General features: G+C 44.6%; 1 protein-coding gene across 1 annotated transcript in view; it reads left to right on the top strand.

Annotated features, from left to right (window-relative positions):
• Positions 1–9290: 9290 nt before the first annotated feature.
• Positions 9291–21691, top strand: part of CAMTA1 (calmodulin binding transcription activator 1) — a gene marked incomplete at its 3' end in the record, with an annotated part of 887568 nt that continues 875167 nt past the window's right edge. The window contains 1 exon segment of the mRNA XM_082833351.1: positions 9291–9413. Within this exon segment, the coding sequence (XP_082689477.1) occupies positions 9369–9413 (45 nt within the window). The 5' untranslated portion in view covers positions 9291–9368.

Below are 21691 nucleotides of genomic sequence, written 5' to 3'. Positions count from 1 at the left end.
AAGAATGAAATCATGCCATTTGCAGCAACATGGATGGAACTAGAGATGATCATACTAAGTAAAATAAGTCAGAAAGAGAAAGACAAATACCATATGATATCACTTACATGTGGAATCTAAAATATGACACGAATGAACTTATCTACAAAACAGAAACAGACTCACAGACATAGAGAACAGACTTGTGGTTGCCAAGGGGGAGGAGGCATGGGGGAGGGATGGAGTGGGAGTCTGGGGTCAGCAGATGCAAATCATCATACAGAGAATGGATAAAAAACAAGGTCCTTGTGTATAGCACAGGGAACTATATTCGGTATCCTGTGATAAACCAAAATGGAAAAGAATATGAAAAAGAATATATGTATGTATAAGTGAATCACTTTGTGGTACAGCAGAAAGTAACACAACATTGTAAATCAACTATACTTCTTTCTTTTAAAAATTTTATTTATTTATTTATTTTGGCTGCACTGGGTCCCAGTTGCGGAACGTGGGATCTTAGTTGAGGCATGTGGACTTAGTTGCAACATGCGTGTGGGATCTAGTTCCCCCACCAGTGATCAAACCCAGGCCCCCTGCATTGGGAGCACAGAGTCCCACCCACTGGACCACGAGGGAAGTCCCTCAACTATACTTCAATAAAATAAATTTTTAAAATGCTGAATGAGAATGTCCGGAAAAAATTGCCTGTGATTTGGAAATGAAGAGCATCCTTTCAGCACAGTGTTGGGCATTGCCTAGTGGACCCTCTGGGGAGGAGCTGATTCTCCAGGAACAAGCACCTTTAACTCCTTTCTATGGACTCAGCAGAAGTAGAAACCTGAGAGTAATGCAAATGATTCTTGCCCATGGATGTAATTAATTTTTGTCCTACAGGAAAGAAAACCCCAAATATGACACTTTATTGCCCTGTAGGATGTGAATGGACTTTGCATCTTTTAGCAAGCATTCTTCCTTGTCTATGAATATACCTGTGTTCTTCAAATTCTCCTTTGAACCGGATTCAACGCCTTACTAGTTCCCTCATTAATTAAAGAGCTAAAGAAAATTCTCTGTACATATTCACTTTATTTCATGATTTTAAAAATTTTTTGAAAATTATCATTGAGTAAAAGAGTGAATTACACTCCCTCCCCTAGGAAACCTTATCTTGTTCCATAGTTGTAGATGCCATTGAATGCTGGTTACTCATCAATTTTGTCTCTTAGCCACAACCTCTCTGGGCCTCAGATGCATATATCCAGTTGCCTTCTTGATATCTCCACTTGGATATGTAATAGACATTTCAGAATTTAAAAGTCCTAAATGGAATTCTTATCCTTAACTTGCTCTGTCCCTGTCTTTAAGTGGCAACACTATTAACTCAGCTGCTCAGGCAAAATTCTAAGAGTGAAACCTTGGCCCAAAGCATTTCTTTCTTAAATAATTCACTTCCAATTCATCAGCAAAAGCTGGGCAATATCTCTACCTTCAGTACATATTCCAAATCCACGTATCTCTTAGGACGTCCACTTTGGTCTAAGACCTGTGGCTGGTTTTTGTAAAGTTCTTTTGGGACATAGGCATACCTATTTATTTCCATATTGTCCATGGTTGCTTTTGCACTGCAATGGCAGTTGTGACAGTTGAGTAGTTGTGACAGAGACCATAGGGTCTGCAAAGCTTAAATATTTACTACCTGGTCCTTTACCGAAAAAAATTTGCCCCGCCCTGGTATGTTGGACTGAATGATGGCCCCCAAAGATATCAGGTCATGATCCCTGGAACCTGTAACTGTGACCTTATTTGGAAAAAGAGTCTTTGCAGATGTGATCAAGTTAAGGGTCTTGAGATGAGGCAGACGATCCAGGATTACCTGGGTGGTCTCTAAATGCCATCACAAACGTCCTTGTAAGAGAGACACAGAGGGAGATTTGGAACACACACACACAGGAGAGGGCAATGTGCAGATGGGGCAGACAGAGATTCGATGCTGGCCTCAAAGATGGGCGTGGTGGCCACAAGCCGAGGATGGTTGGCAGCCACTAGAAGCTGGAAGAGGCGAAGAACGGTTACTCCCTGGGGCCCCCGGAGAGAGCACAGCACGGCCAACACCGTGATTTTGGCTCAGTGAAACTGACTCTTGGACCCCTGGCCTCCAGAACTGTGCGAGAAGAAACTGAACGTTGTTTGAAGCCACTAAGGTAACTTGTTACTGCTGCCACGGGAAACGAGTGCACCTTGTTTCAGCCACCATCAAGTCTTGATGACTGCAAGAGTCCCCCAACAAGTCTCTCTGCTTCCTCTCTTGCTCTGTTGTAGGATATTCTGCACGTCATGGCAGGGGGATTCTTTTACAGCACCGCTGAGATAATACTCTCGGCTCAATACCCTCCATCAGCTTTCTGGGACCATGGAATTCAAAGTCCTGTGTGAACCGGCTTTAGATTCCTCTTTGGATTCTTGTTCCAGAGCTCCTTCTGAGTGGTTTCATCACAGTTCCTACACCACCCCAAGTGTGCATCTGCCCCAGGGCTTTTGCACTTGCTGTTCCCTCTGCCCAGAATATTCCTCCCCCACATAACTGCCTGGCTCTCCTCAATTCCTTCAGGCCTGAGACCTCACCTTATCTAAAGCAGCACCTTCATCCCTCCACCCTCTCCTTCTATGTTTTTTCCCAGCATTTATCCTTCTCTAACCTGCGATCATACATTTGCTTGTTTATCACGTCTCTCCCACTTCCATATCAGCTCCAGGAGAGCAGGATTTTTGTCTGTTTTGTTCACTGTTGTATCCCCAGCACCTAGAACCAGTATCTGGTACATGGGAGGCACCCAGTAAATATTTGTTGGATGAAAGTACATGGCAAAAATATTTAAACCATATCAAATGAAGAGTAAGCCTTAATTTTTTTTTCTGTTGCACCCTCAAAGGCAACTACAGGCAATACATTTCTTGTTACTCTTCCAGAAACTTTTTCTGTATATACAAGAATATCTATATATGCAATGAACGTTGTATCTATACATACACAAGAATAGTATACATTATAACCTGTGCCTTTCTTTTTTTTTCAGTGACACATTTAAGCTGAAGAACCTTCCATAACAGCACACATTGATTTACCCCCATCTTTTTAATGGCTGTGTGATATGCCACAGATTAATACACAAAGAAAAATACATTGCTCACTTCGTTTGAAAAACAGAAAAGCTAATGACAAGGAAATGCCTCTGAGTCTACACCTTTTTTATTTTCTAGGGTAGATAGCATCGGTCTGATTCTTCTTGGGCACTGGCTTCTCCGTGACTGTCAAAGAAAACTATTGATAGTCTTTGATAGAGTGGCAGCTTTTCCCTTCAGGTGTTTTGACAGGCCATTTTACTTGCAACAACTAAACAAAGTTTCCCTGGGAGACCGAGAGTCGACACAAATTACATTGGAACGTGTTGCAGCAAATAAGCGAGAAAACAGAGAAAACAAACATGTGAGCCCTCCACATGGTCTCACCAGTCTTCAGTGGTAGCTGGGGGTGACTTCAGCAACCTTACCATCCCCCTCAGCCTCCTGGAAGCACCCCAGATAAACAGACAATGGATGTGCAAGCTGGGCCCCGCTGTGCATATGCTGAAGTCCTCTTGTCCCCTCCCTCCAATCACACTGCTCTCCCCAAGTCCTTGTTCTATAGAGATTTTGGGGCTCCACTGATGTCTCTCTGGGTCCCAGGAATCAGAGGTGGCATCCTGGTCTCCTAGATCTGTTTTTTCTTTTTCTGGCCAGAGGTATTTTTATTTTATGTAATAAATACATATATAGTGTTAACAAAGTTCAAGGCATTATTCTAAGTTCTTAACAAAGATCAACTAATTCTTACAATTGTCTGAGGTTGGTACTGTTATTATCTCCATTTTCTGGTTAGGAAATCTCAGAGAGGTGAAGGAACTTGCTGGAAGTCACACAGCTGGTGAACAAGAGTCATGATGTGAACCCAGGCAGTCTGGTTTCCGAGTCCACTGTCTTGCTGGTCTCCTAGATCTGTTAACTTTGGAAGTCATGAAGCGCCCATCCGAACCAGCAAAGCCCCATCTCTTTAGCATTTTCCCTCTTTAGAAAAAAAAAAAAAAGGCATTTCTTTGGTCCTGAGTTTGGATTGAATAAAAGAAACTATCTGGCTCTCATACCAGAAGACTCAAGAAGGAGGGGAAAGACTCCAGTTTTTAAGGGGAAAGTCTAGAAAAAACTGGGTTGACTCTTTATTAGGGTATGGAGGTGAGATACATTCTATCAAAGGTGTTTAGCTGTAACTCCAGGGAGGGTTCCTGGAGAGCGGGTGCACTCAGGTATGTTGTATGCAAGAGTTGGGTGATGTGGAAAGATTTTATGATTGTTTAAACAACATCTCCTTTTCTACTGAAGTATAGTTGATTTACAATGTTGTGTTAATTTCTGCTGTACAGCAAAGTGATTCAGTTATACATATATATATATATATATATATATATATATATACATTTCTTTTTTTATATTCTTTTCCATTGTGGTTTATCACAGGATATTGAATGCAGCTCCCTCTGCCATACAGTAGGACCTGTTGTTTATCCATTCTATATATAATAGTTTGCACCTGCTAATTCCAAATTCCCATTCCATCTCATCCTCACCCCTCCTCCCCCTGGGCAACCACAAGTCTGTTCTCTATGTCTGTGAATCTCTTTCTGTTTCCTAGATACATTCATTTGTGTCATATTGTAGATTCGACATATAAGTGATATCATATATTTGTCTTTCTCTTTCTCACTTATTTCTCTTAGTATGATCATCTCTAGTTCCATCCATGTTGTAGTAAATGGCATGATTTCATTCTTTTTCATGGCTGAGCAGTATTCTATTAAAAACCATCTCTTGAAACTCCTATTGCGATGGATGATGTGCTGTTCTAGTATTTTTTTAATTATTATTTTTTTAAAGTTTTTTCTGATGTGGGCCATTTTTAAAGTCTTTATTGAGTTTGTTACAATATTGCTTCTGTTCTATGTCTTTTTGTTTTTTGGCCTCAAGGCATGTGGGATCTTAGCTCCCCAACCAGGGATCGAACCCGCACCCCCTGCACCGGAAGGCGAAGTCTTAACCACTGAACCGCCAGGGAAGTCCCTGTTCTGGCTTTTAATATTAAAAGGAAAACAAAACAGCCATTAGTGGTGTGGTTTGTCCTTAGACTACTGTCCATTCTGCCTTACTACACTTCAGTAAATACTGAACAAGGGAAACGACTTATTCATTTCAAAATTTCAGCAGATTACTGGTCCGCAAATCGGGCCTTTTATGTTCAAATTATATTTCAAGTGAGCTGAAATTCAGGTCTACTAGGCGTGGATCTCCTTATATTTGGGGTATCAGACAAGTCTTTACTCTTGTATACTGATGGTAGATATTCCGAGATTGCAATGGTTGCCAGAACTGCTGAATGGACATGGGGGGAGGAGGGAAGATGAGTGTTTGCAGGATAGGGAAAACAAGGAATATTAGTGAAAGGTTTGTTCTCAGAAGCTCACAAGTTTTCAATATTTTTTACCTTGTAAAGGCGAGGGGACAAAGGATCTCTCTGTATTATTTCCTACAATGGCATGCAAATCTACAGTGATCTCGAAATTTAAAAAATTACTTAAAGGAAAGGCAAGGGGAGAAACTTATTGGAAGCAGGACTTTTGGATGTCATCATTACCTTTCTAAGCTAAGGAAGGCATAAATAGAATAATTCTTTCTTTCTTGGCCTGTGTTGGTGAGTTTCCCTTTTAGGAGGCTTTAAGCTCTCAAATGGGTTCAGTTCAGTCCTTGCTTTCGTCTCTCAACCCAGTAACATGGAGCTTCGGTACCTTGAGTTTAAGGAAGCAAGTCCAAGCACTTTTATTATTATCATCAGCAGTAATAATAGTCACTTTAATTACTGCAGAAAGCTGACCAGGAAACAAAGCTCTTTTACAAATATTTTTGAGGTAAAAAGTAACCATTTAATATTCCCACTATTTACCTATGTCCATCTGGTCCTGGACAGTAACATTCTTTCCTTGAAGAACATTAGGGCCAAAATGGCCAAGGATTCAAAGGATGGAATGGGGCGTCCAGCACATCTTCTGACTCCTCTGCTTTCCAACTGGGCTCTTTTAGCAACTCAGGTCACTTCCCTTACTGGAAGTACCCACCTCTTGGTTACCCTCCCAAGCAAAGGCAAACACCAGCTGTTACGAACTGAATGTTTGTGTTTCCCCCCAAATTCATGTGTTGAAACCCTACCTCCCATGTGATGGTATTAGGAGGTGGGGCCTTCAGGAGGTGATTAGGATTAAATGAGGCCATGGGGGATGGGGTGTGCCATGATGGGGTTAGTGTCCTTTTAAGAGTCAAGAGACAGTTTGCTCTCTGCTCCCTGATCTCCGACTTCCAGCCTCCAGAACTGGGGGGAGTAAATTTCTGTTGCTATAAGCCACCCAATCCTTGGTACTTTGTTACAGTCTCCGGAATGGTCTAGGACACCAGCCAGCCAGTCCACCCAAAAACATCTCATTCTGCAGCCCAGAGGCTTTCAAACTCATTGGTCTCAGGATACATTTTCTACACTCAAAAATAATTGAGGACTCCAAAGAACTTTTGTTTTGTTTATCTGTTGTGTATGGGCTGTATAGAAATACAAAAAAAAATTGTTAGTTCATTAAAAATAGAAACCCATTACATGTTAACATACATCATATTTTTTATAACTTCATTTTCCAAAACAAAAAAAGTTAGTGATAAGAGCAGCACTGTTTGGCTGCACTTGAGGCCCAGGTGATATTCATTACCTTCTCCTGTGTCGCCACTGCACCTTGACCTGCTGTTGTTCACATCTGTTCACCCTGCTAGGCTGTGAGCTCCTTGGAGGGAGACACTCAACTTTATTCAACCTTACATCCTCAGGATCTAACAAAGTCTGGTCTCCAGTAGAACTGGATAACATTATTTTTAAATTTAAGTATATGTTTTAATTATAAAAACAGCATAGCTATATTATATGAAATAGAGACAATAAGAGAAACCACTCAAAATACCCCAAATATCATTTCTTGGGTGCATTTTATATCAGTCTTTTTTCAAAATGCAGTTTTTTCTACCTGGAATCACATCATATATAACAAGTGAATGCCATAATTTTGAAATCTTCTTTCCCCCCACCTAGCAACGGGTAAACTTTTCTTTCTGTGCTTAATGTCTGTGACTACCATGATGTTCTATTGTGTAGATACAACACAATTTAGTTATTAAACATCCAGCATTAGCACAATTTTTTTTTGTTGTAATAAATACGGTGATTCTGTGAAGAATACCTTCACACATATAGCTTTTTGGCATTTAGTGTTATTTCCTTAGAATAGATTCCCAGAAGTAAGATTACTGGGTCAAAAGATGCAGACTTTTTATGGCTTTTAATACATACTGTAAAATTGCTTTTCAAAAAGGGTTACATTAATTTTCAATGCCACCAGCACTTTTAAGAATATGTTTCACCACACAGATCAACATAGGTGGTACTAAGAATGCTAATTGATAAAATATTGTATCCTGGTTGTTAACATTTTGCATTTTTTGACCCTCATAAAATGAAAGTTTGTTGAAGAATTAGTGTATAATACAAAACATTCTTTTGGGACATCTTTACTTCTTCTGAAAAACTTAAGAAATTTTCAGTTGTGAAGACGAGAAAAAGAACACATGTTTTTAGGACTGGCACAAAATTCACTTTGACACTCAATCTTGGTGCCAAAATACTCAAACGAGGACCTTTCGCTGCTGCTGCTAGCTCTCATCCACGGGAAGCAAAGGACAAAACAAAATGTAAAGGACTGAAAGGTTCTCACTGCAAACCGTACAAGATTCACACAGAGCGGCTGGAGCTCTGCTTTTCATTCAACTTTTCTTCCTTTTCTTAAAACTTGGAGATTTCAGCCCTCTCCTTTGTTTCCGGTCTTACCTGCCCACGTGCACAATTCCTGAATTTCTCTGGGAGGGGGCATTTTCATCTTTGCCATCTCATCTGGCTTTAGGCTTGTCTGTACAGTGTGTGCTGGTTTACTAGATGTGGACGGATTTCCAGAGAAGCTGCAGCGGTGTTTCTGCTCCCCCCCAGGCTGGATCCTAACCCGCTTCTGAGCTCTCTCCCCGCGACTGAAACCTAGCTGTCTCCCCACCTCGCACAGGGCGTGAGTGAGGTGGACGCCGAAATATTTGATCGGAAAAGCCACGAATGTGAGCCCAGGACCGAAGCAAACTTGGCCTGCCTCGCCCACCGAGCACGCTCGCCGAGGCTTAACGTTTCTATAAGATTCTGCTCAGCGGCCTCATCCTGGGACAGGCATCTATGAGTCATCGGCTCTGCGGGTCACATGGCCAACGTGACCAAAATAAAGTTTCAGTATTTTAAGCCTCTAGAAAAGGGGACAACGGAGCATACCGGGGGCGGGCAACGACAGGCACAAGCGGGCCAGGCACCCGCTCGAGGGGCCGCGGCGGCGCGGGCCGAGGGGGCGGGGCGCCGGGGAGGGGGGAGGGGGAAGGGGCGGGACCTGGCGGAGGCGCGCCCCTCCCCCACCGCCCGCAGCGACGCCCGGACCCCAGGGCCGGCCGGCTCTCGAGCGCGGCGCCCGGCCGACGCCAGCCCCGAGGCCCCCGGCCCTCGCTGCCCCCCGGAAGCGACAGGCCGAGGGATCCCGGAGATTCCGCCGCGTCCTCCACTGCCACCGGGACCCCACGCGCCGGCAGCGGCTTCCCCGGGAACGTCCTTCAGCCCCGGGAGCACGCGGGAAAAGCCCCAACGCGCCAATGAGCGAGCGCCTTCCTCATGACGGTCACGCTCGGGGGCGGGGCTTCCCTTCGCCGCTCCCGAGTTCCGGGAACCCCCTTTGATTGGTCTGGACGGCCTGGGAAACACTGTAGTAACGCCCAATCAAAACGCCACGTCTCGGCCTCGAGGAAATATTCCGTGTCGGCCCCTTCCTGATTGGGCAGTTCTTTCGTGCTCTGGCCACTGGAAAGCTTTGTTTAGGTCTGGAAGGCGGGCTTTCCTGGGAGTGGGTGGGGAGGGGGCGTTGATTCTTAACCAATCCTTTCATTCCGTTGGGTGGTGACTAGCCAATGGGCCGGATGGATAGGACGCTCCTCCCGGAGAGTAGTGAGACCCCTGGTGCGGGACGATTGGTGGCGGGAGCGATGAGTGGCAGCCGCGCGGCCCAACGGGCTCAGTGCGTGGGCCGCGGGGCGGGGCCAGGGCGGGTGCGCGGCGGCGGCGGGGTGGCTGGGCCGGCGGCGGCGGCGGCGGTACGAGGCGCGCGCTCGGGGTCCCGGTCGCGAGGAGGAGGAGGATGTGGCGCGCGGAGGGGAAATGGCTGCCGAAAACAAGCCGGAAGGTAAGAGCCGGAGCGTGAGGGGCCGGGGGTGGCGCGGCGGGCGGCGGGACCCGGCCCCGCCGGACATCCCGGGCATCGGCGGCGCCGGGCGGGAGCGCGGGGGCGCGGCGGCGGCGGCGGCGGCGGCGGCGGCGGCGGCGGGCGGGCGCCCCGGGCCGGGGAGGGGGCGGCGGGTGGGGGGGCGGAGCGCGGCCGGGTCCTGAGGTGACACGCGGGGCGGCGGAGCGCGGCGCCGCACACCCCCACCCGGGGGCGGGCTGGGGCCGGAGGGGCGGGGGGCCGGCGGGCGGGGGCCGGGCCCAGCGAGGAGGAGGAGCCGCGGAGGGAGGGCCGGCGCCTCCCCCACCCGGACCGGGCATCCCCGCCGCTCCCGGGCCCGGCGCGGCCCCCGCCCCCCGCGCCGGGCCCGGTGGGGGCCGCGGGGCGGAAAGTTTATCCTCCTCAGGCCCCCTCCGGCCCCGCGCCCCGCTGCCCCGGACCGGTCCCTGTCGGGGCACCGCCGGCGCTCAGCCTCGCCGTCCCTGGTTCTCGGCGGCGGGGCCGGGCAGTCTCTGTCCAGCCTCACCCTGGAGCCCCGTGGGCGCCTCCCAGAGCCGGCGGGGTCCCCGCGCTTCTCCCCACCAGGGGGACCCCGTCCTGCTGAGCGTCCCCGGGCCGAAGGGCCTCGTGTGACCCCTCCCCCTTCCGTTCCTGGGAGGGGGCCTGCGCAGCATCCCCGCCCCCAGCAGTCGCTCCCATCCTACTCTTGCCCTTGCACCCCTCGCAGCCAGGAGGGTGGGGTCTTCGTTTCTGTGGCAAGTGATGATCTCCATATTCCCTTGCCCTTTACCTTCTGTGACCCTGATCCTCCTCCTTTGGCAGAGGGGTCCGTATCATCCTCTCATCCTCTGTGGAATCTTTTGGGGCCTCTGCACACCATTTATTGACCCTTTTGTCAGGACAAGGGGACTCGGGCTCCCCATGTTCTTCTTCCCTCACCCAGTGGATAGTGGGGGCCTGTGCAGCTCTGAAGTCATTTCTAAATAGGAAAGCACATACTTCTTACAGATTATGCACGCTCTCCGCACACTTTCCTGGGTTAGGGTGAGCTCATTTCCTGAATACCCTTTGAGTTGCCCTCTCTCTCTTTTGGGAGGAACTGGACATTCCACTGCTCCTTTCCCCATCTGTCTCTCTCCCCTGACACGTCTCTCTCCTTGGAGTTTCTCGTCTGGGTGAGGGTGGTTGCCCCATCAGGTATAGGGCCGGGGTCCCGGCAGTGACGGCCTGTGTCTGAGGAAAACGGGTCTATTTTTGCTTCCAGTTTACTCTCGCTCTTAGGTCGGGGCAGCATTCATCAGTTGACGCTACCCTCCCCCCCCAGAAAGAGGTTCATGTGCCCTTGGCTTTTGGTGTTCGGATTACTGTCTTCTGTGCAGTGAGAACCAGACTTCATACATCCTACATTCAAGAGACTTTGAACCTTCCCTGGAAATAAACTTCCCATTTCTTTTTTAAGAGAACTCATATCCTCCTTATGGCTTCTGTTTCCCAGTCAGCCATATTTAGTGAGCCTGTTACCTTGACTTTTTCTAATTTTCTTAAATTGTATTCATGTTGGCTGGGTAAGAAGAAGCCATATGCCTTTCCATCCAGAAAAGGGAGTGTAGACACCCATGTCGCCCACATGCCATTCGGGAAGAGGTTGCTAGTGTGCTCCTTGTTGTACTAGAACCTTCCTTGGGCCCTGGTGTTGTCTCTCGTGGGATGCAAACATTTCTTTCAATCTTATAGGTTCCAGGTGAAGGGGAAATTTAGATGCTTTCTGTTTTTTTGCTGCTCTGGTTCCTTTTTGGCAAAAAATGATACTATGCGTTTGTTTATATGTATATATGCACATAGGCATGTATTTATATGTGAAATCATATCCTTTACTTATACACAGGAAGTTGGAAGGGTTAGATGACTCTCTGTACATCTTGGGTGTATATGGGGACCTTGACATGTAAGGACATAGCTATGTATCACTGTTGTTGGTAACTCTTCAGGCTTAGAGGAATCAGAAGACTCATTGATAAATGGCCAATTCTTAACCGCTCTTTCCTTTGTCATTTGTACTGTACTGAATAAGCAGAATGACATCCTGAATGTCCACCAAGTCCCTGAATACACAAAGTGTAGAAGGCTTGCCCATGTGCGCCAAAACTTAGGCATTCTGAATTTAGGGGTGGTCTTCTCTGCTTGGTTCTTCACGGGGTGAAAAGTTCCCATCTTGACTTCTTTACTGCCGTGTAGGAGAGAGAGATTTCATGTATTTTGGGCACAGGATAGGGGCAGGTGAGAAGAATATGTGTTTCTGTGACAGAACTAGGAATGAATGGCCATAAATATGTCACTGTTTTATTTTGGCCATTTAAATAATTGAGAGAGGTTGTGCACATTAGGAAAAGTTACCTTTGGGAAGGCCTGTGACACTTTGTGGAAGGGTGGGAGGGATGATTCTCCAGGTTTTCTCTGAGCATCACAGTTTGTGTATTTGGCCATTTCCCCTTGGCTCTGGGGCCTCTCCCTCCCCTCCCTCCCATAGCTGGAATGGTTGTTGGGTGCCTCACTCAGCAGCCCAGTCTTACTTTGGGACAGGTCGAGTGTGGAGCCCCGTCCTCCCCGACAAGCTTTGTCAAGACTGCGCTTTTGGACCTTGAAGCGCTTCTCTAGCCAGGAGACTCTCTACCTGGGTTACTGAGTCCGGGGCAAGGTTACCTGGAGGATTGCTCAGCATGATTCGTTGACTTCACGGCTTTGCCCCTCAGTCAGTATTGAGTTATCCAGTGGGTATCATACCCATTGTCTGAAAGTTGTGCTTTTGACCTCAATTTCCTTTTTTTTTTTTTTTTTAAAGTTTTTATGCTATTTCTATTCTGCCTGCATCTATATTCAGTTGATGGAATTGTGTATTTTTAGGGTGTAGTATTAACGACCCTGGGAAAACAGGAGTTGACTATCTGCTGTATATGTTGGCGTGTTCCCAGTAGAGTCCTCTCTCTTCCAGTGGTGGATCCTCTCCTGCTCTTCCCTGTACCACCGACTGCCTTTTGGAATTTTCCCTGCCCACCAGGGTGCTCCATTCCGTGGGCAGTAGAACGAAAATGGTAAAGGTTAGAGGAACACACCGGAGGTTAGTGTGCAAAGTTAATGTTCCTTTCTTGGAGTTTGATGCAGTTGTGCTTTCTGTGTCACCTGTCCCCGTAGATTATTGGAGATCAGCTTTTTCCTCTTACTTTTCCAGTGCACGGTCAGGTAGACAGGTTCTGTTCTCTTAATGATTTTTCTTTTTTATATCTTTCTGTTAGAGCATCACTCTCCCCTGCCCGCAGCCCCCTCTCCCCTTACCCCCAGCTTTCTGGACAAGGTTGGGTGAACCACGGGACATCTCTTCCCTGGCCTTTTTGAAGACCTGACTTATCCTGCGCCTGGGAAATGTTGGGTTTCTTCATCTCATTGTTCAGTGGATTCAGAATGTTGACGTGTTCGCGGCAACCTGTACTCATGGTCAGGTTGGGTCAGATTTTCCTTTTCCAAACAGTAGGGTTGCTCTTGCCTCCTCTTTGAGACATCTTTATATATCCTGCTTATCCACATTTTCCCATTTCTTTAGTTTTTAGGCTTTCCTCTTAAAATAACCTATTCTTTAGAGTCAGGTGGCATTATTTTAGCTCTCTGTTTATGCTGGGTGTGGCCCCTGTGCCTGGTGGGATTATATTTCTTTCTGGCTGCTTCTCAGTTGGCCCATCTTCTAGCTTAACATTTCTTCCCTTCCTCATTCCTCTGGGCCATTCTTCGTTTCCCATTTCCTGAGTTTTGGGGAAATACATCTTTGTGTGCAGTTGTACTTCTTTCTAATTTCCTTACGGAAAAAGCAACAGAAGGTGATTCTCACGTTCTCTTCCTTTCCCCTCCTAGTTGCGCGCATTGCCTCCTTTGTGGGACCTTTGCATTTGGCCTTTTGGAGAGAAGTTGTTTTTACATCCACGTTCCCATCACTGAGTGCATTCATCCTGGAGACCTTCATTCACTGAGCTTGTATTACGTGCAGGGATCTGTGTGTGCGTGGGGGGGCAGGTTATGTGACTGCTTGAGACCATAGGGGTCTTGTTAGCCTTTTAGTGCAGATGACATCGCTGCGTATCTTGTGCTTGTCTTTTTATGTATTCGTGTAAGGAATTCTTTTCTGAACTTGGTTGGATTGTAATCTTACAAAGAGATAACTCTAATTAGTTATAGTGTACTATCCCATTGAGCTTTTCCCTGTCCCTGCAGGAGTCGGGGTGGTGGAGAGGGTGGAGGGCAGACTGGGAGAAGCACTCAACAGCCTTCCTTCAGACTGTGTGTGGGGTGTGTGGGGGTGTGGGTGTGGGTGTAGAAAAAAGTAGTCAGTCTTCTTCCTAAATGTCTAGGTATAACTTCTAGGTCATTTAGATATATGTTGATTGGGGCGCTTGTATAACATTTGAACAGCAGCATAGTGGGGATTGTATAGAACATGAAATCAAATACATCCTTTATAGAAGGAAGTGATAGAACATTTTCTCATGATTAACTGGTAAATTTCATATTATCAGATAGTAAGGACAGTATGCGCTGCTGGTACATTTTCGCTGCCAGGAAGTGTTATATCTAAATTTTACGCCTAATTGTAGTGACCATTCTTAGGCTAGGTATCTGGTATACATATCACTGCTGTTGTTTATTATGTGACTTTTAATTCTTTACACTTTTTATTGGTACTGTTATTTGTGTCTTTTCTTTATTTTGGTAAATAGCCTTATAGTATTTTGGGGTGTAGGTTTGGTGTACCTAATGATGAGAGTAATGGTAAAGAATTAACCTGAAATGCACTTTTTCTTTTCCTCCTATGTTAAATCAGATTTCCCCTCTACAATATCTGTAGAAACCAATTTTGCTAGTGTTTCAGTCTTAAGAAGAGCTCTTGTTTAAGATTGTTGTAGTATGGGGTTTGCCATTGTCCTTTATCTGTGTGAATATGTGACTGAATATTTTCTGTGGGGACAAGGTGATGTGTGTTTCTGTTGTATTTCCATTATAACAGATCATTTTCTAAAATGTTCTGTATCTTCTGGAATTACTTACCATGATCTTTTTTTTTCTTTTTGATGTTCTAGGTGACTTAAATCCTACCTCCCTTTCTTCCCACAAGGTTTGTTTATTGCCCTTCTCATTGTTATTATAATAAAAAATTGTAGATTACTGTATTTATAGCCTTTCTGTCATTCAGTAAAGAGGGATGCCCACCATTCTTTTTGTCCTGTAGTAAGAGGCAGTGTTACTCCTTGTAGGGAGATGGAATGGGATTTAAGCCACGAGGTAAGGGGTGATGGTAGTATTTGTAACTGGATAGCATCCTCGGTGAAACACTGTGTCCTTTTGGCGCCTGGGCCTCCCCATGTAGAATTTTGGAAATTTTTGTTTTTGCTGCATTTAACCAACTTCTTTCTGTTTCTTTGGCTTGATAACGATACACTTCTTTGGGCAGAGGCAGCAAGTATACTACTGATACTTCATTTGGGGCCTTCATTCACGAGGTAGTGTGGGGTCTTCTAATATCACGCTGCCTGTCTTAGTACCATCTCTGGTCTTTGGTGTCTTTGAGGGTGAGGGCAGGAAGTGTTCTGGCTCCGCTTCTTTGTCCATAGAACATGAGTTAGGATGCACGGTCATTCACCCCCTATTCCAGATTATAGTGTGTAATCTGTCTTTCTTTTCTTTTTATTTATTTTTTGAATACCTAATCAGGTTCAGGATATAGTTGATCAGGCGCTATTAGATCCCTGTATCTTGTGCCATCCATGGATGTCGTGGCCATCAGTCCTGCGATTAAGATGTGTTACCATTCTGTCATTGGGACTTGTAAACACGTAGATGGTCTTCCATCCTGTGATATTTGTCATGTATTTGTAAGGAGAGTGTTTCTTTGTATATATTGACAAGGACAGCCATCCTTGAATTTTTTATATGGTGGGACGCAGTAAAGGGTGTTTTTTTCCCTCCCCATCAGTATGCTGGCTGTGTATTTCTGAGGTTCTCTTGCATCTTTCTGCTTTGAACGCCATTGCTTGTAGAAGGTCATGGGCCTCCTTGTGTAAAGATTGGTAATGCTTCCTGAGCATTTTTTAGTTCATTACCCTGGACTAAAAAAGAAATATGTACCCCACTGCAAAGAGAGGCCAAGTGTCAGCCACATTACTTCCCTTTTCACTTTTTTTTAAGAGGGTTGTTCATTTACTTTCAGCTAATTGATATACCGTAAGCTGGAATGACCAGAGATATTTTTGAAATGGTTCTTCTTCTACATTCACCCCAGTGTTTTGCTCATTCTTGGTAGAATTGCATGTTCTCTTCCACATGAGTCCCTCATTTGGAAAAATGCAGTCCCACTTTATTTCTGTTTTTCAGATTTAGCCAGGCCCTTCAAGACATGTAATGAACGTATCTCTTTCTGAGCCTGTTAGGAGAGGGTATCGGCAGGGGAGGAAGACGTGCTGGTTGGGGCTGGACCCCTCACTCTGCTGTCTGCAGTATGGCTTTGTACTTACAGGTGCCTGATGTGACGTGCCTTCAAGTAAATGTTTGGGGCTGAGTTCTGAACAGTTTTAAACACGTCATCACCTGGACACTGATTAAGTGGCATTAATCTCACCCGTGATCTCACTTCCTAATGTCACCCAAAATACAACCCCCCCCCCCCACCGCCCAAATCTAAAAACAGCACTCATAACAAAATCCCCAAAAAGGAAACCATGAAGGCTGGCTCTGACCCCGCCTCCTCTGCGGCTCAGCTGCTAGCTTTGGACACGTTGTCAGTCGCTCCTTTTTGCATAGACAGCCTTCAGTGGGGTTGGCAGGTGACACAGAGCGTTCAGTCATTTAACAGACCGTGCCGGTCTCTCCTATCTTTCCTTAGCAGTTACCACAAGGTAAGATCATGTATTTAGTCACTTAAAAACACTTGCCAAGTGGATTTTTCCTCCTTTATTTCCACCTAACCTTTAGAATGAATACTGGAATTTGTCTTCTCATGGTAATAGTGAGTTACTGTGTCCCTACTTTTGTGCCCAACATCTATGAGAAAATGGGGCACTAACTCTCTGAAACGGCAGTCCGACTCACCAGGACTCGGACCTTCTCTCTGTGGCCTGCACATCATTGCGGAGATGACTTATAACTTTCAGCTAAATCTAGTGTCTGTAACAAGTGATAAACCAGATATCTAAGTCTATTTAATCTTTTTTACAGCATACGTTTAACAGTATGTATCTGTGTTATATTAGAATGATATGCAGATACAGCCAGAGGTACTCCTGCAACTAAAAAAAAAGAAAGAGAGAAAGAAAACAAAGGCTTTTTTCTACTTTGAAAAACAGGTACTATCTTTTTTTCCTTCATCAGGGTTGATTTAGATTGCCAGAAAGCATTTCTGAGGGTACAGCAATACAATCAAGAGTTAGTCTTTTTAAAACTTAGATTTGGTTTTTAATTCTTAGCTGAAAAGTTATTTTTATTTATTTATTTTTTTTTGCGGCATGTGGGCCTCTCACTGTTGTGGCCTCTCCCGTTGCGGAGCACAGGCTCCAGACGCGCAGGCTCAGCGACCATGGCTCACGGGCCCAGCTGCTCCGCGGCACGTGGGATCTTCCCGGACCGGGGCACGAACCCGTGTCCCCTGCATCAGCAGGTGGACTCTCAACCACTGCACCACCAGGGAAGTCCCCTGAAAAGTTATTCTTGAGGAGGTATGTGCCCCACTGGTTTTCTGGGGCACATGGATATCAAACCATTTGGAAGCAATAAAAAGAAATTGGTACAAAGTGGGAGGTTATCAAAGAGAAGGAAAAGATGCGATAGTGAAGAAATTACCCATTTATTTTTAAAAAATAATCTCAAAATGATGACTGTGATTGTAAATTCAGAAATCCTAAGGAAAAAAATGGAACGTTGGTATGGTTACCATGCTGAAATCGGCAAATATACTTATTGTATGAAGAACACTCCCCAAAATGGGGATGCTTAGAAGATAAAGAAGTTGATGGGATTGGTTATTTTAAAATGTTAAGTGTTTTTTCTCTTTTAAAAAGTAATTGAAATAAAGTAACCCTTAGTTGAGAGAATGTAAACTTTAATGGAAGTTCAGCAGAATGAAACATTTAAAAAGTGAAATTTGAAGATAAGGATTTTTTATTGTGAATCCACAAGGGGGTAGTGATGTTCTATCAAAGATACTTGTGGTGGAAATGTGAGATGATCTCTTTTAACATTTTAGATTTTCAGATAAAACCGGTATGTTTGCATTTTAACTTAATAAGATCTTTTTAAAATGTTTATTGGCAAAATTGTTTACTGCTTAAATTAAAAAAAAAATCCATTTTGGGTGAATGGCTATTTTAAGCCATGTGAGTGGTAAAGAAGAGAAAATGTCCCTGTAGTTTTGTGCTCTGGAGAGGTGATCGAGGCTCTGAGGGTCACTTATTTTCTAAGACTGTAATAATCTTAAATTTCCTGGGAAACATTAGGAATCTAGGAATCAGTTACTTAAGTGTCCTGAATAATAGGATTTTAGTAAATTGTGTCTAAACTTCATAGAAGTTTGTAGTACTAGTTGTATTTTTTTTTTTAGTAGTTGTATTTTAAGTTCTGTCAAGAGATGAAAAATGTGAACAGTCCACATACTAGCTATTCTTAATAGTTCTAAGTAAATTAATTTTTTTTTTGCAATACGCGGGCCTCTCACTGTTGTGTCCTCTCCCGTTGCGGAGCACAGGCTCCGGATGCACAGGCTCAGCGGCCATGGCTCACGGGCCCGGCCGCTCTGCGGCATGGGGGATCTTACTGGACCGGGGCACGAACCCGTGTCCCCTGTACTGGCAGGCGGACTCTCAACCACTGCGCCACCAGGGAAGCCCCTAAATCAAATTTTTATAATCTCTTTTTTTATTAGTTTATATTACATCATTAGATAAAAGCATTTTTTCCCCTGTTACATAAAAATTCCAGTAGCTTGCCTGAGGTCACTGAGTCCCACCCTGTATATTCAGAATTGTTTAAATATTAGGCATGGGGCTTCCCTGGTGGCGCAGTGGTTGAGAGTCCGCCTGACGATGCAGGGGACACGGGTTCGTGCCCTGGTCCGGGAAGATCCCGCATGCAGCGGAGCCTGCGTGTCCGGAGCCTGTGCTCCGCAACGGGATAGGCCACAGCAGTGAGAGGCCCGCGTACCACAAAAAAAAATTAGGCATGGTTTGGCAGTGCCAGATAGGTTTTAGTGAAGAACTAAAACTATGTTGTGTGCTCTTTTTTGAATGTGATGGCACACGGCGGGAGGAAGATTTAAGATGCGAATGAGACTTTGTTCTTATTTAGAGACATAGCTAACCATACTTCAAAAAAAATAGTACTTTTAACAATAATATGAAATATTTCCATGGTTTAGAAGTTATGATTGTTCATGGCATATGCACTGTGTATTTTTCATATTTGGCCTAGGGAAAAGGTTGTTAATGTGGTTCTTTCTCTCTCTTCTCTCTTTTTTCCCCTCCCTTGTTTTGAGCAAGGGCTTTTTCTATCTTATATCCTTTATTAAATGACTAGTGGCTTAACATCCCCAAAGATGCACTGTTTCTTCACAGACTACCCTGAGCTCTGCTGGGAGCTGAACTATGACGTCAGCGTTTTCATTCATGAGTTTGGTTCTTCCAAATCTCTTCTCTTGTTCTGTGTTCCCAAGCTGAGTTCTGGCACATGGACAAATCAGTTTACCATCAGCCCATAAATCAGCGATAAAAGGTAAAACAAAAGATAAGATACTGGAGTTGTTTCAACAGAGCTGGAGTTGCTCATGCTGATTTGCATCAGTGTAGCTTGGACAAGGTTTCTGGCGAAACAGATTGAATCCTAAAAACAGTCAGTTTAATTATCTCATGATTTTGTGGATTGAGCTGTGTTGTGAACATATTGACACTACATTTTTGTTCTCCCATGAAGTTCAGGGTGCTGTGCTGTAGCTCCTTTGTTATAAAGCAGCATTTCTGTTGTAATTTGGCTAAATCAGAGGATTCTACTTTATTTCAGAGAGGTTAGGCCTGCAGATTAAATTATATTCTATGCAGATTACTTTTGGAATACATTTGGATTTTTTTTGAGGGGGGAGGGATTCTCTTCCTCTTGAAATATTTTAAATAACTATTGTTTGATACTTAGAGTTTCAGTATGTTGTGATTATAATTATGTAACTGGCATGGCAGCTCTTGTGTCGGAGTTGGGTTTTATCTTCCTAGATCACATACTCCTGTAGCTGTTGACTCTAGCTTCTCCTCCAGGGAGGTCACTGCTTGTAATTTAGTGCTGCGTGAGAGCAGTTCTTGAAGAAATCTTGTTTGGAGTTTGCCTCTGCAGGGCCGTGTTGGAGGCTGAGCCTCTGGCGTCTGGCATCTTTCGGGCCTCCTGTAGTTGATGAATGGTGAGCTATAAAAAAAAGTTCATTTTCTCTGGTTTCTTGGGGGTTTGTTGACTTTCCAGTTATTTAATTGCCAAGAAACATCTAGAAGTAAAATGTGTTATATTTAAAAATCATTTTGGCTCAGTTACAATTTATGGTTAGAGATGATTCAAATTGCAACCATTTTGATTGATACCCAGTGTTACTCCTGAGATGACTTTTTAAACCTCCTGACAACTCAGAGATATTGTCTTCTCCCAGCCTTAAATGAAATGAGAGCTTGGTGTTCCTTTAGGTTGAGCCAAGTTTTCTGGTGGGGAACAGAGATTTGTGGTCTGTTATTTAGCTTCCTCCTTTAAGTAGATGCTCTGAGAAAAAAAATGAGAGCACATAGACATGCATAAGCATTTGAAGCTGACTTAAATGACATTTATTATTTTCTCTAAGAACTGAATCATTTTAAAATTATTTAAACACAATCTCCAGGAAGGAATCTAATTGTAAATACTGTTGAAGAAAGGAATAGTTAATGGTAGAGAGTTTCCGTAAACACGCAGTCATTTTCAAAACGGTGTTCTACTGTGTACTGCTGTAGGATTTATGAAAAGTTATGGGTTTTGATATCAGATTTCAAAATGTTGGGCAGCCTAGCTGTAGTGCCAGCAATATCATTTTTGTCTTACCCTGAACCAAACAGTGCTAGATGAGTCCTCTGGCCACAAAGGCTTAGGTTTCCTGTATGGCTTTGAGAACAAGTCCACTGTGGTTCCCAGCGCGTACTCTTCTCTTTCAGTAGCCAGGAACGCTGGCGAACAGGAGCAAGGACCCCAGCTAGAGGTGTATTTGCTGTGCTTGCTGCCACTTCTGTAGGCTGGGTGCTAGAAGCCTCTCTGCCTGGCCTCTGCAGCCTTCTCTTCCTTACCAGATCCTACTCCGTCACTCTTGATTCTGGCTCAGCATCTCATCTTGCTTTTCCTAGGCTTCTGCTCTCGTCTAATGAGTTAGTCGGTCATAATTTTAAGGGGATTCACGTGTTGGGTAGAGGGTAGTCCTGGTGACAGCCTCTAAAGTTCCTTCCCAATCTGACTTACGATGCTAAGAAAACGAAGTTGCGTGTGTGGGATTTCGCTTCATGGCTTGCTGCGCTGGGGTGCAGCTGTCTTCTTCTGTGTAACTCTCTTTTCCTTTTGAGGTACTTGCTCCAGGTCAGGCCGTCTGTGTACGAGGAATTTGAACTATAGTCACCGAGGTGCCTCCTTTCTGGTATACGGAGAGGGCTTAATTTTTTAGGTCTAACACGTTGCGAGTTAAAAACCGCAAAAGAAATTGTTAAAGTTGTTAAAGATGCACAGCACAAAAATGTTCATTCTGCTTAGTTATGCCCTGTGACACTCTTCAGGTCTTTATTCTAATATGGATGAGAGTTTATAGTGTTGGAAAAACAGACTTAGATAATACACGATTACGGATGCAAAAGTGTCTGCTAACCTCAGACATTTTATGTTTAAGGTAGTATTATTTATATTCATTTAGCTTTATTTCCTGGAGTTGATTAGTATAACTGTTATTAGGATGTATCTATTGGTAGACTCTTCCTACTAAGAAACTCTTGTGGATTGGGGAGTTTCGGTGAGTCCACTGTAATTGATCATACAGCATCTTCACTTGTGCATACTCCCCGGGCTGCTCCAGGCCTGGCGTTTGGAGATACCTTGAATATAATTTAGTTTTTGAAAGTTTCTTTCATATTTAAAGATACTGAGGGTCAAGTTAAAGTTCCCGGTGTTCTTGG

The sequence above is a fragment of the Leucopleurus acutus genome, assembly GCF_964270905.1.
Source record: "Leucopleurus acutus genome assembly, chromosome: 2".
NCBI lineage: Eukaryota > Metazoa > Chordata > Mammalia > Artiodactyla > Delphinidae > Leucopleurus > Leucopleurus acutus.
The sequence above is the reverse complement of the archived record's forward strand: the minus strand, read 5'-3'. Positions and strand labels throughout refer to the sequence as shown.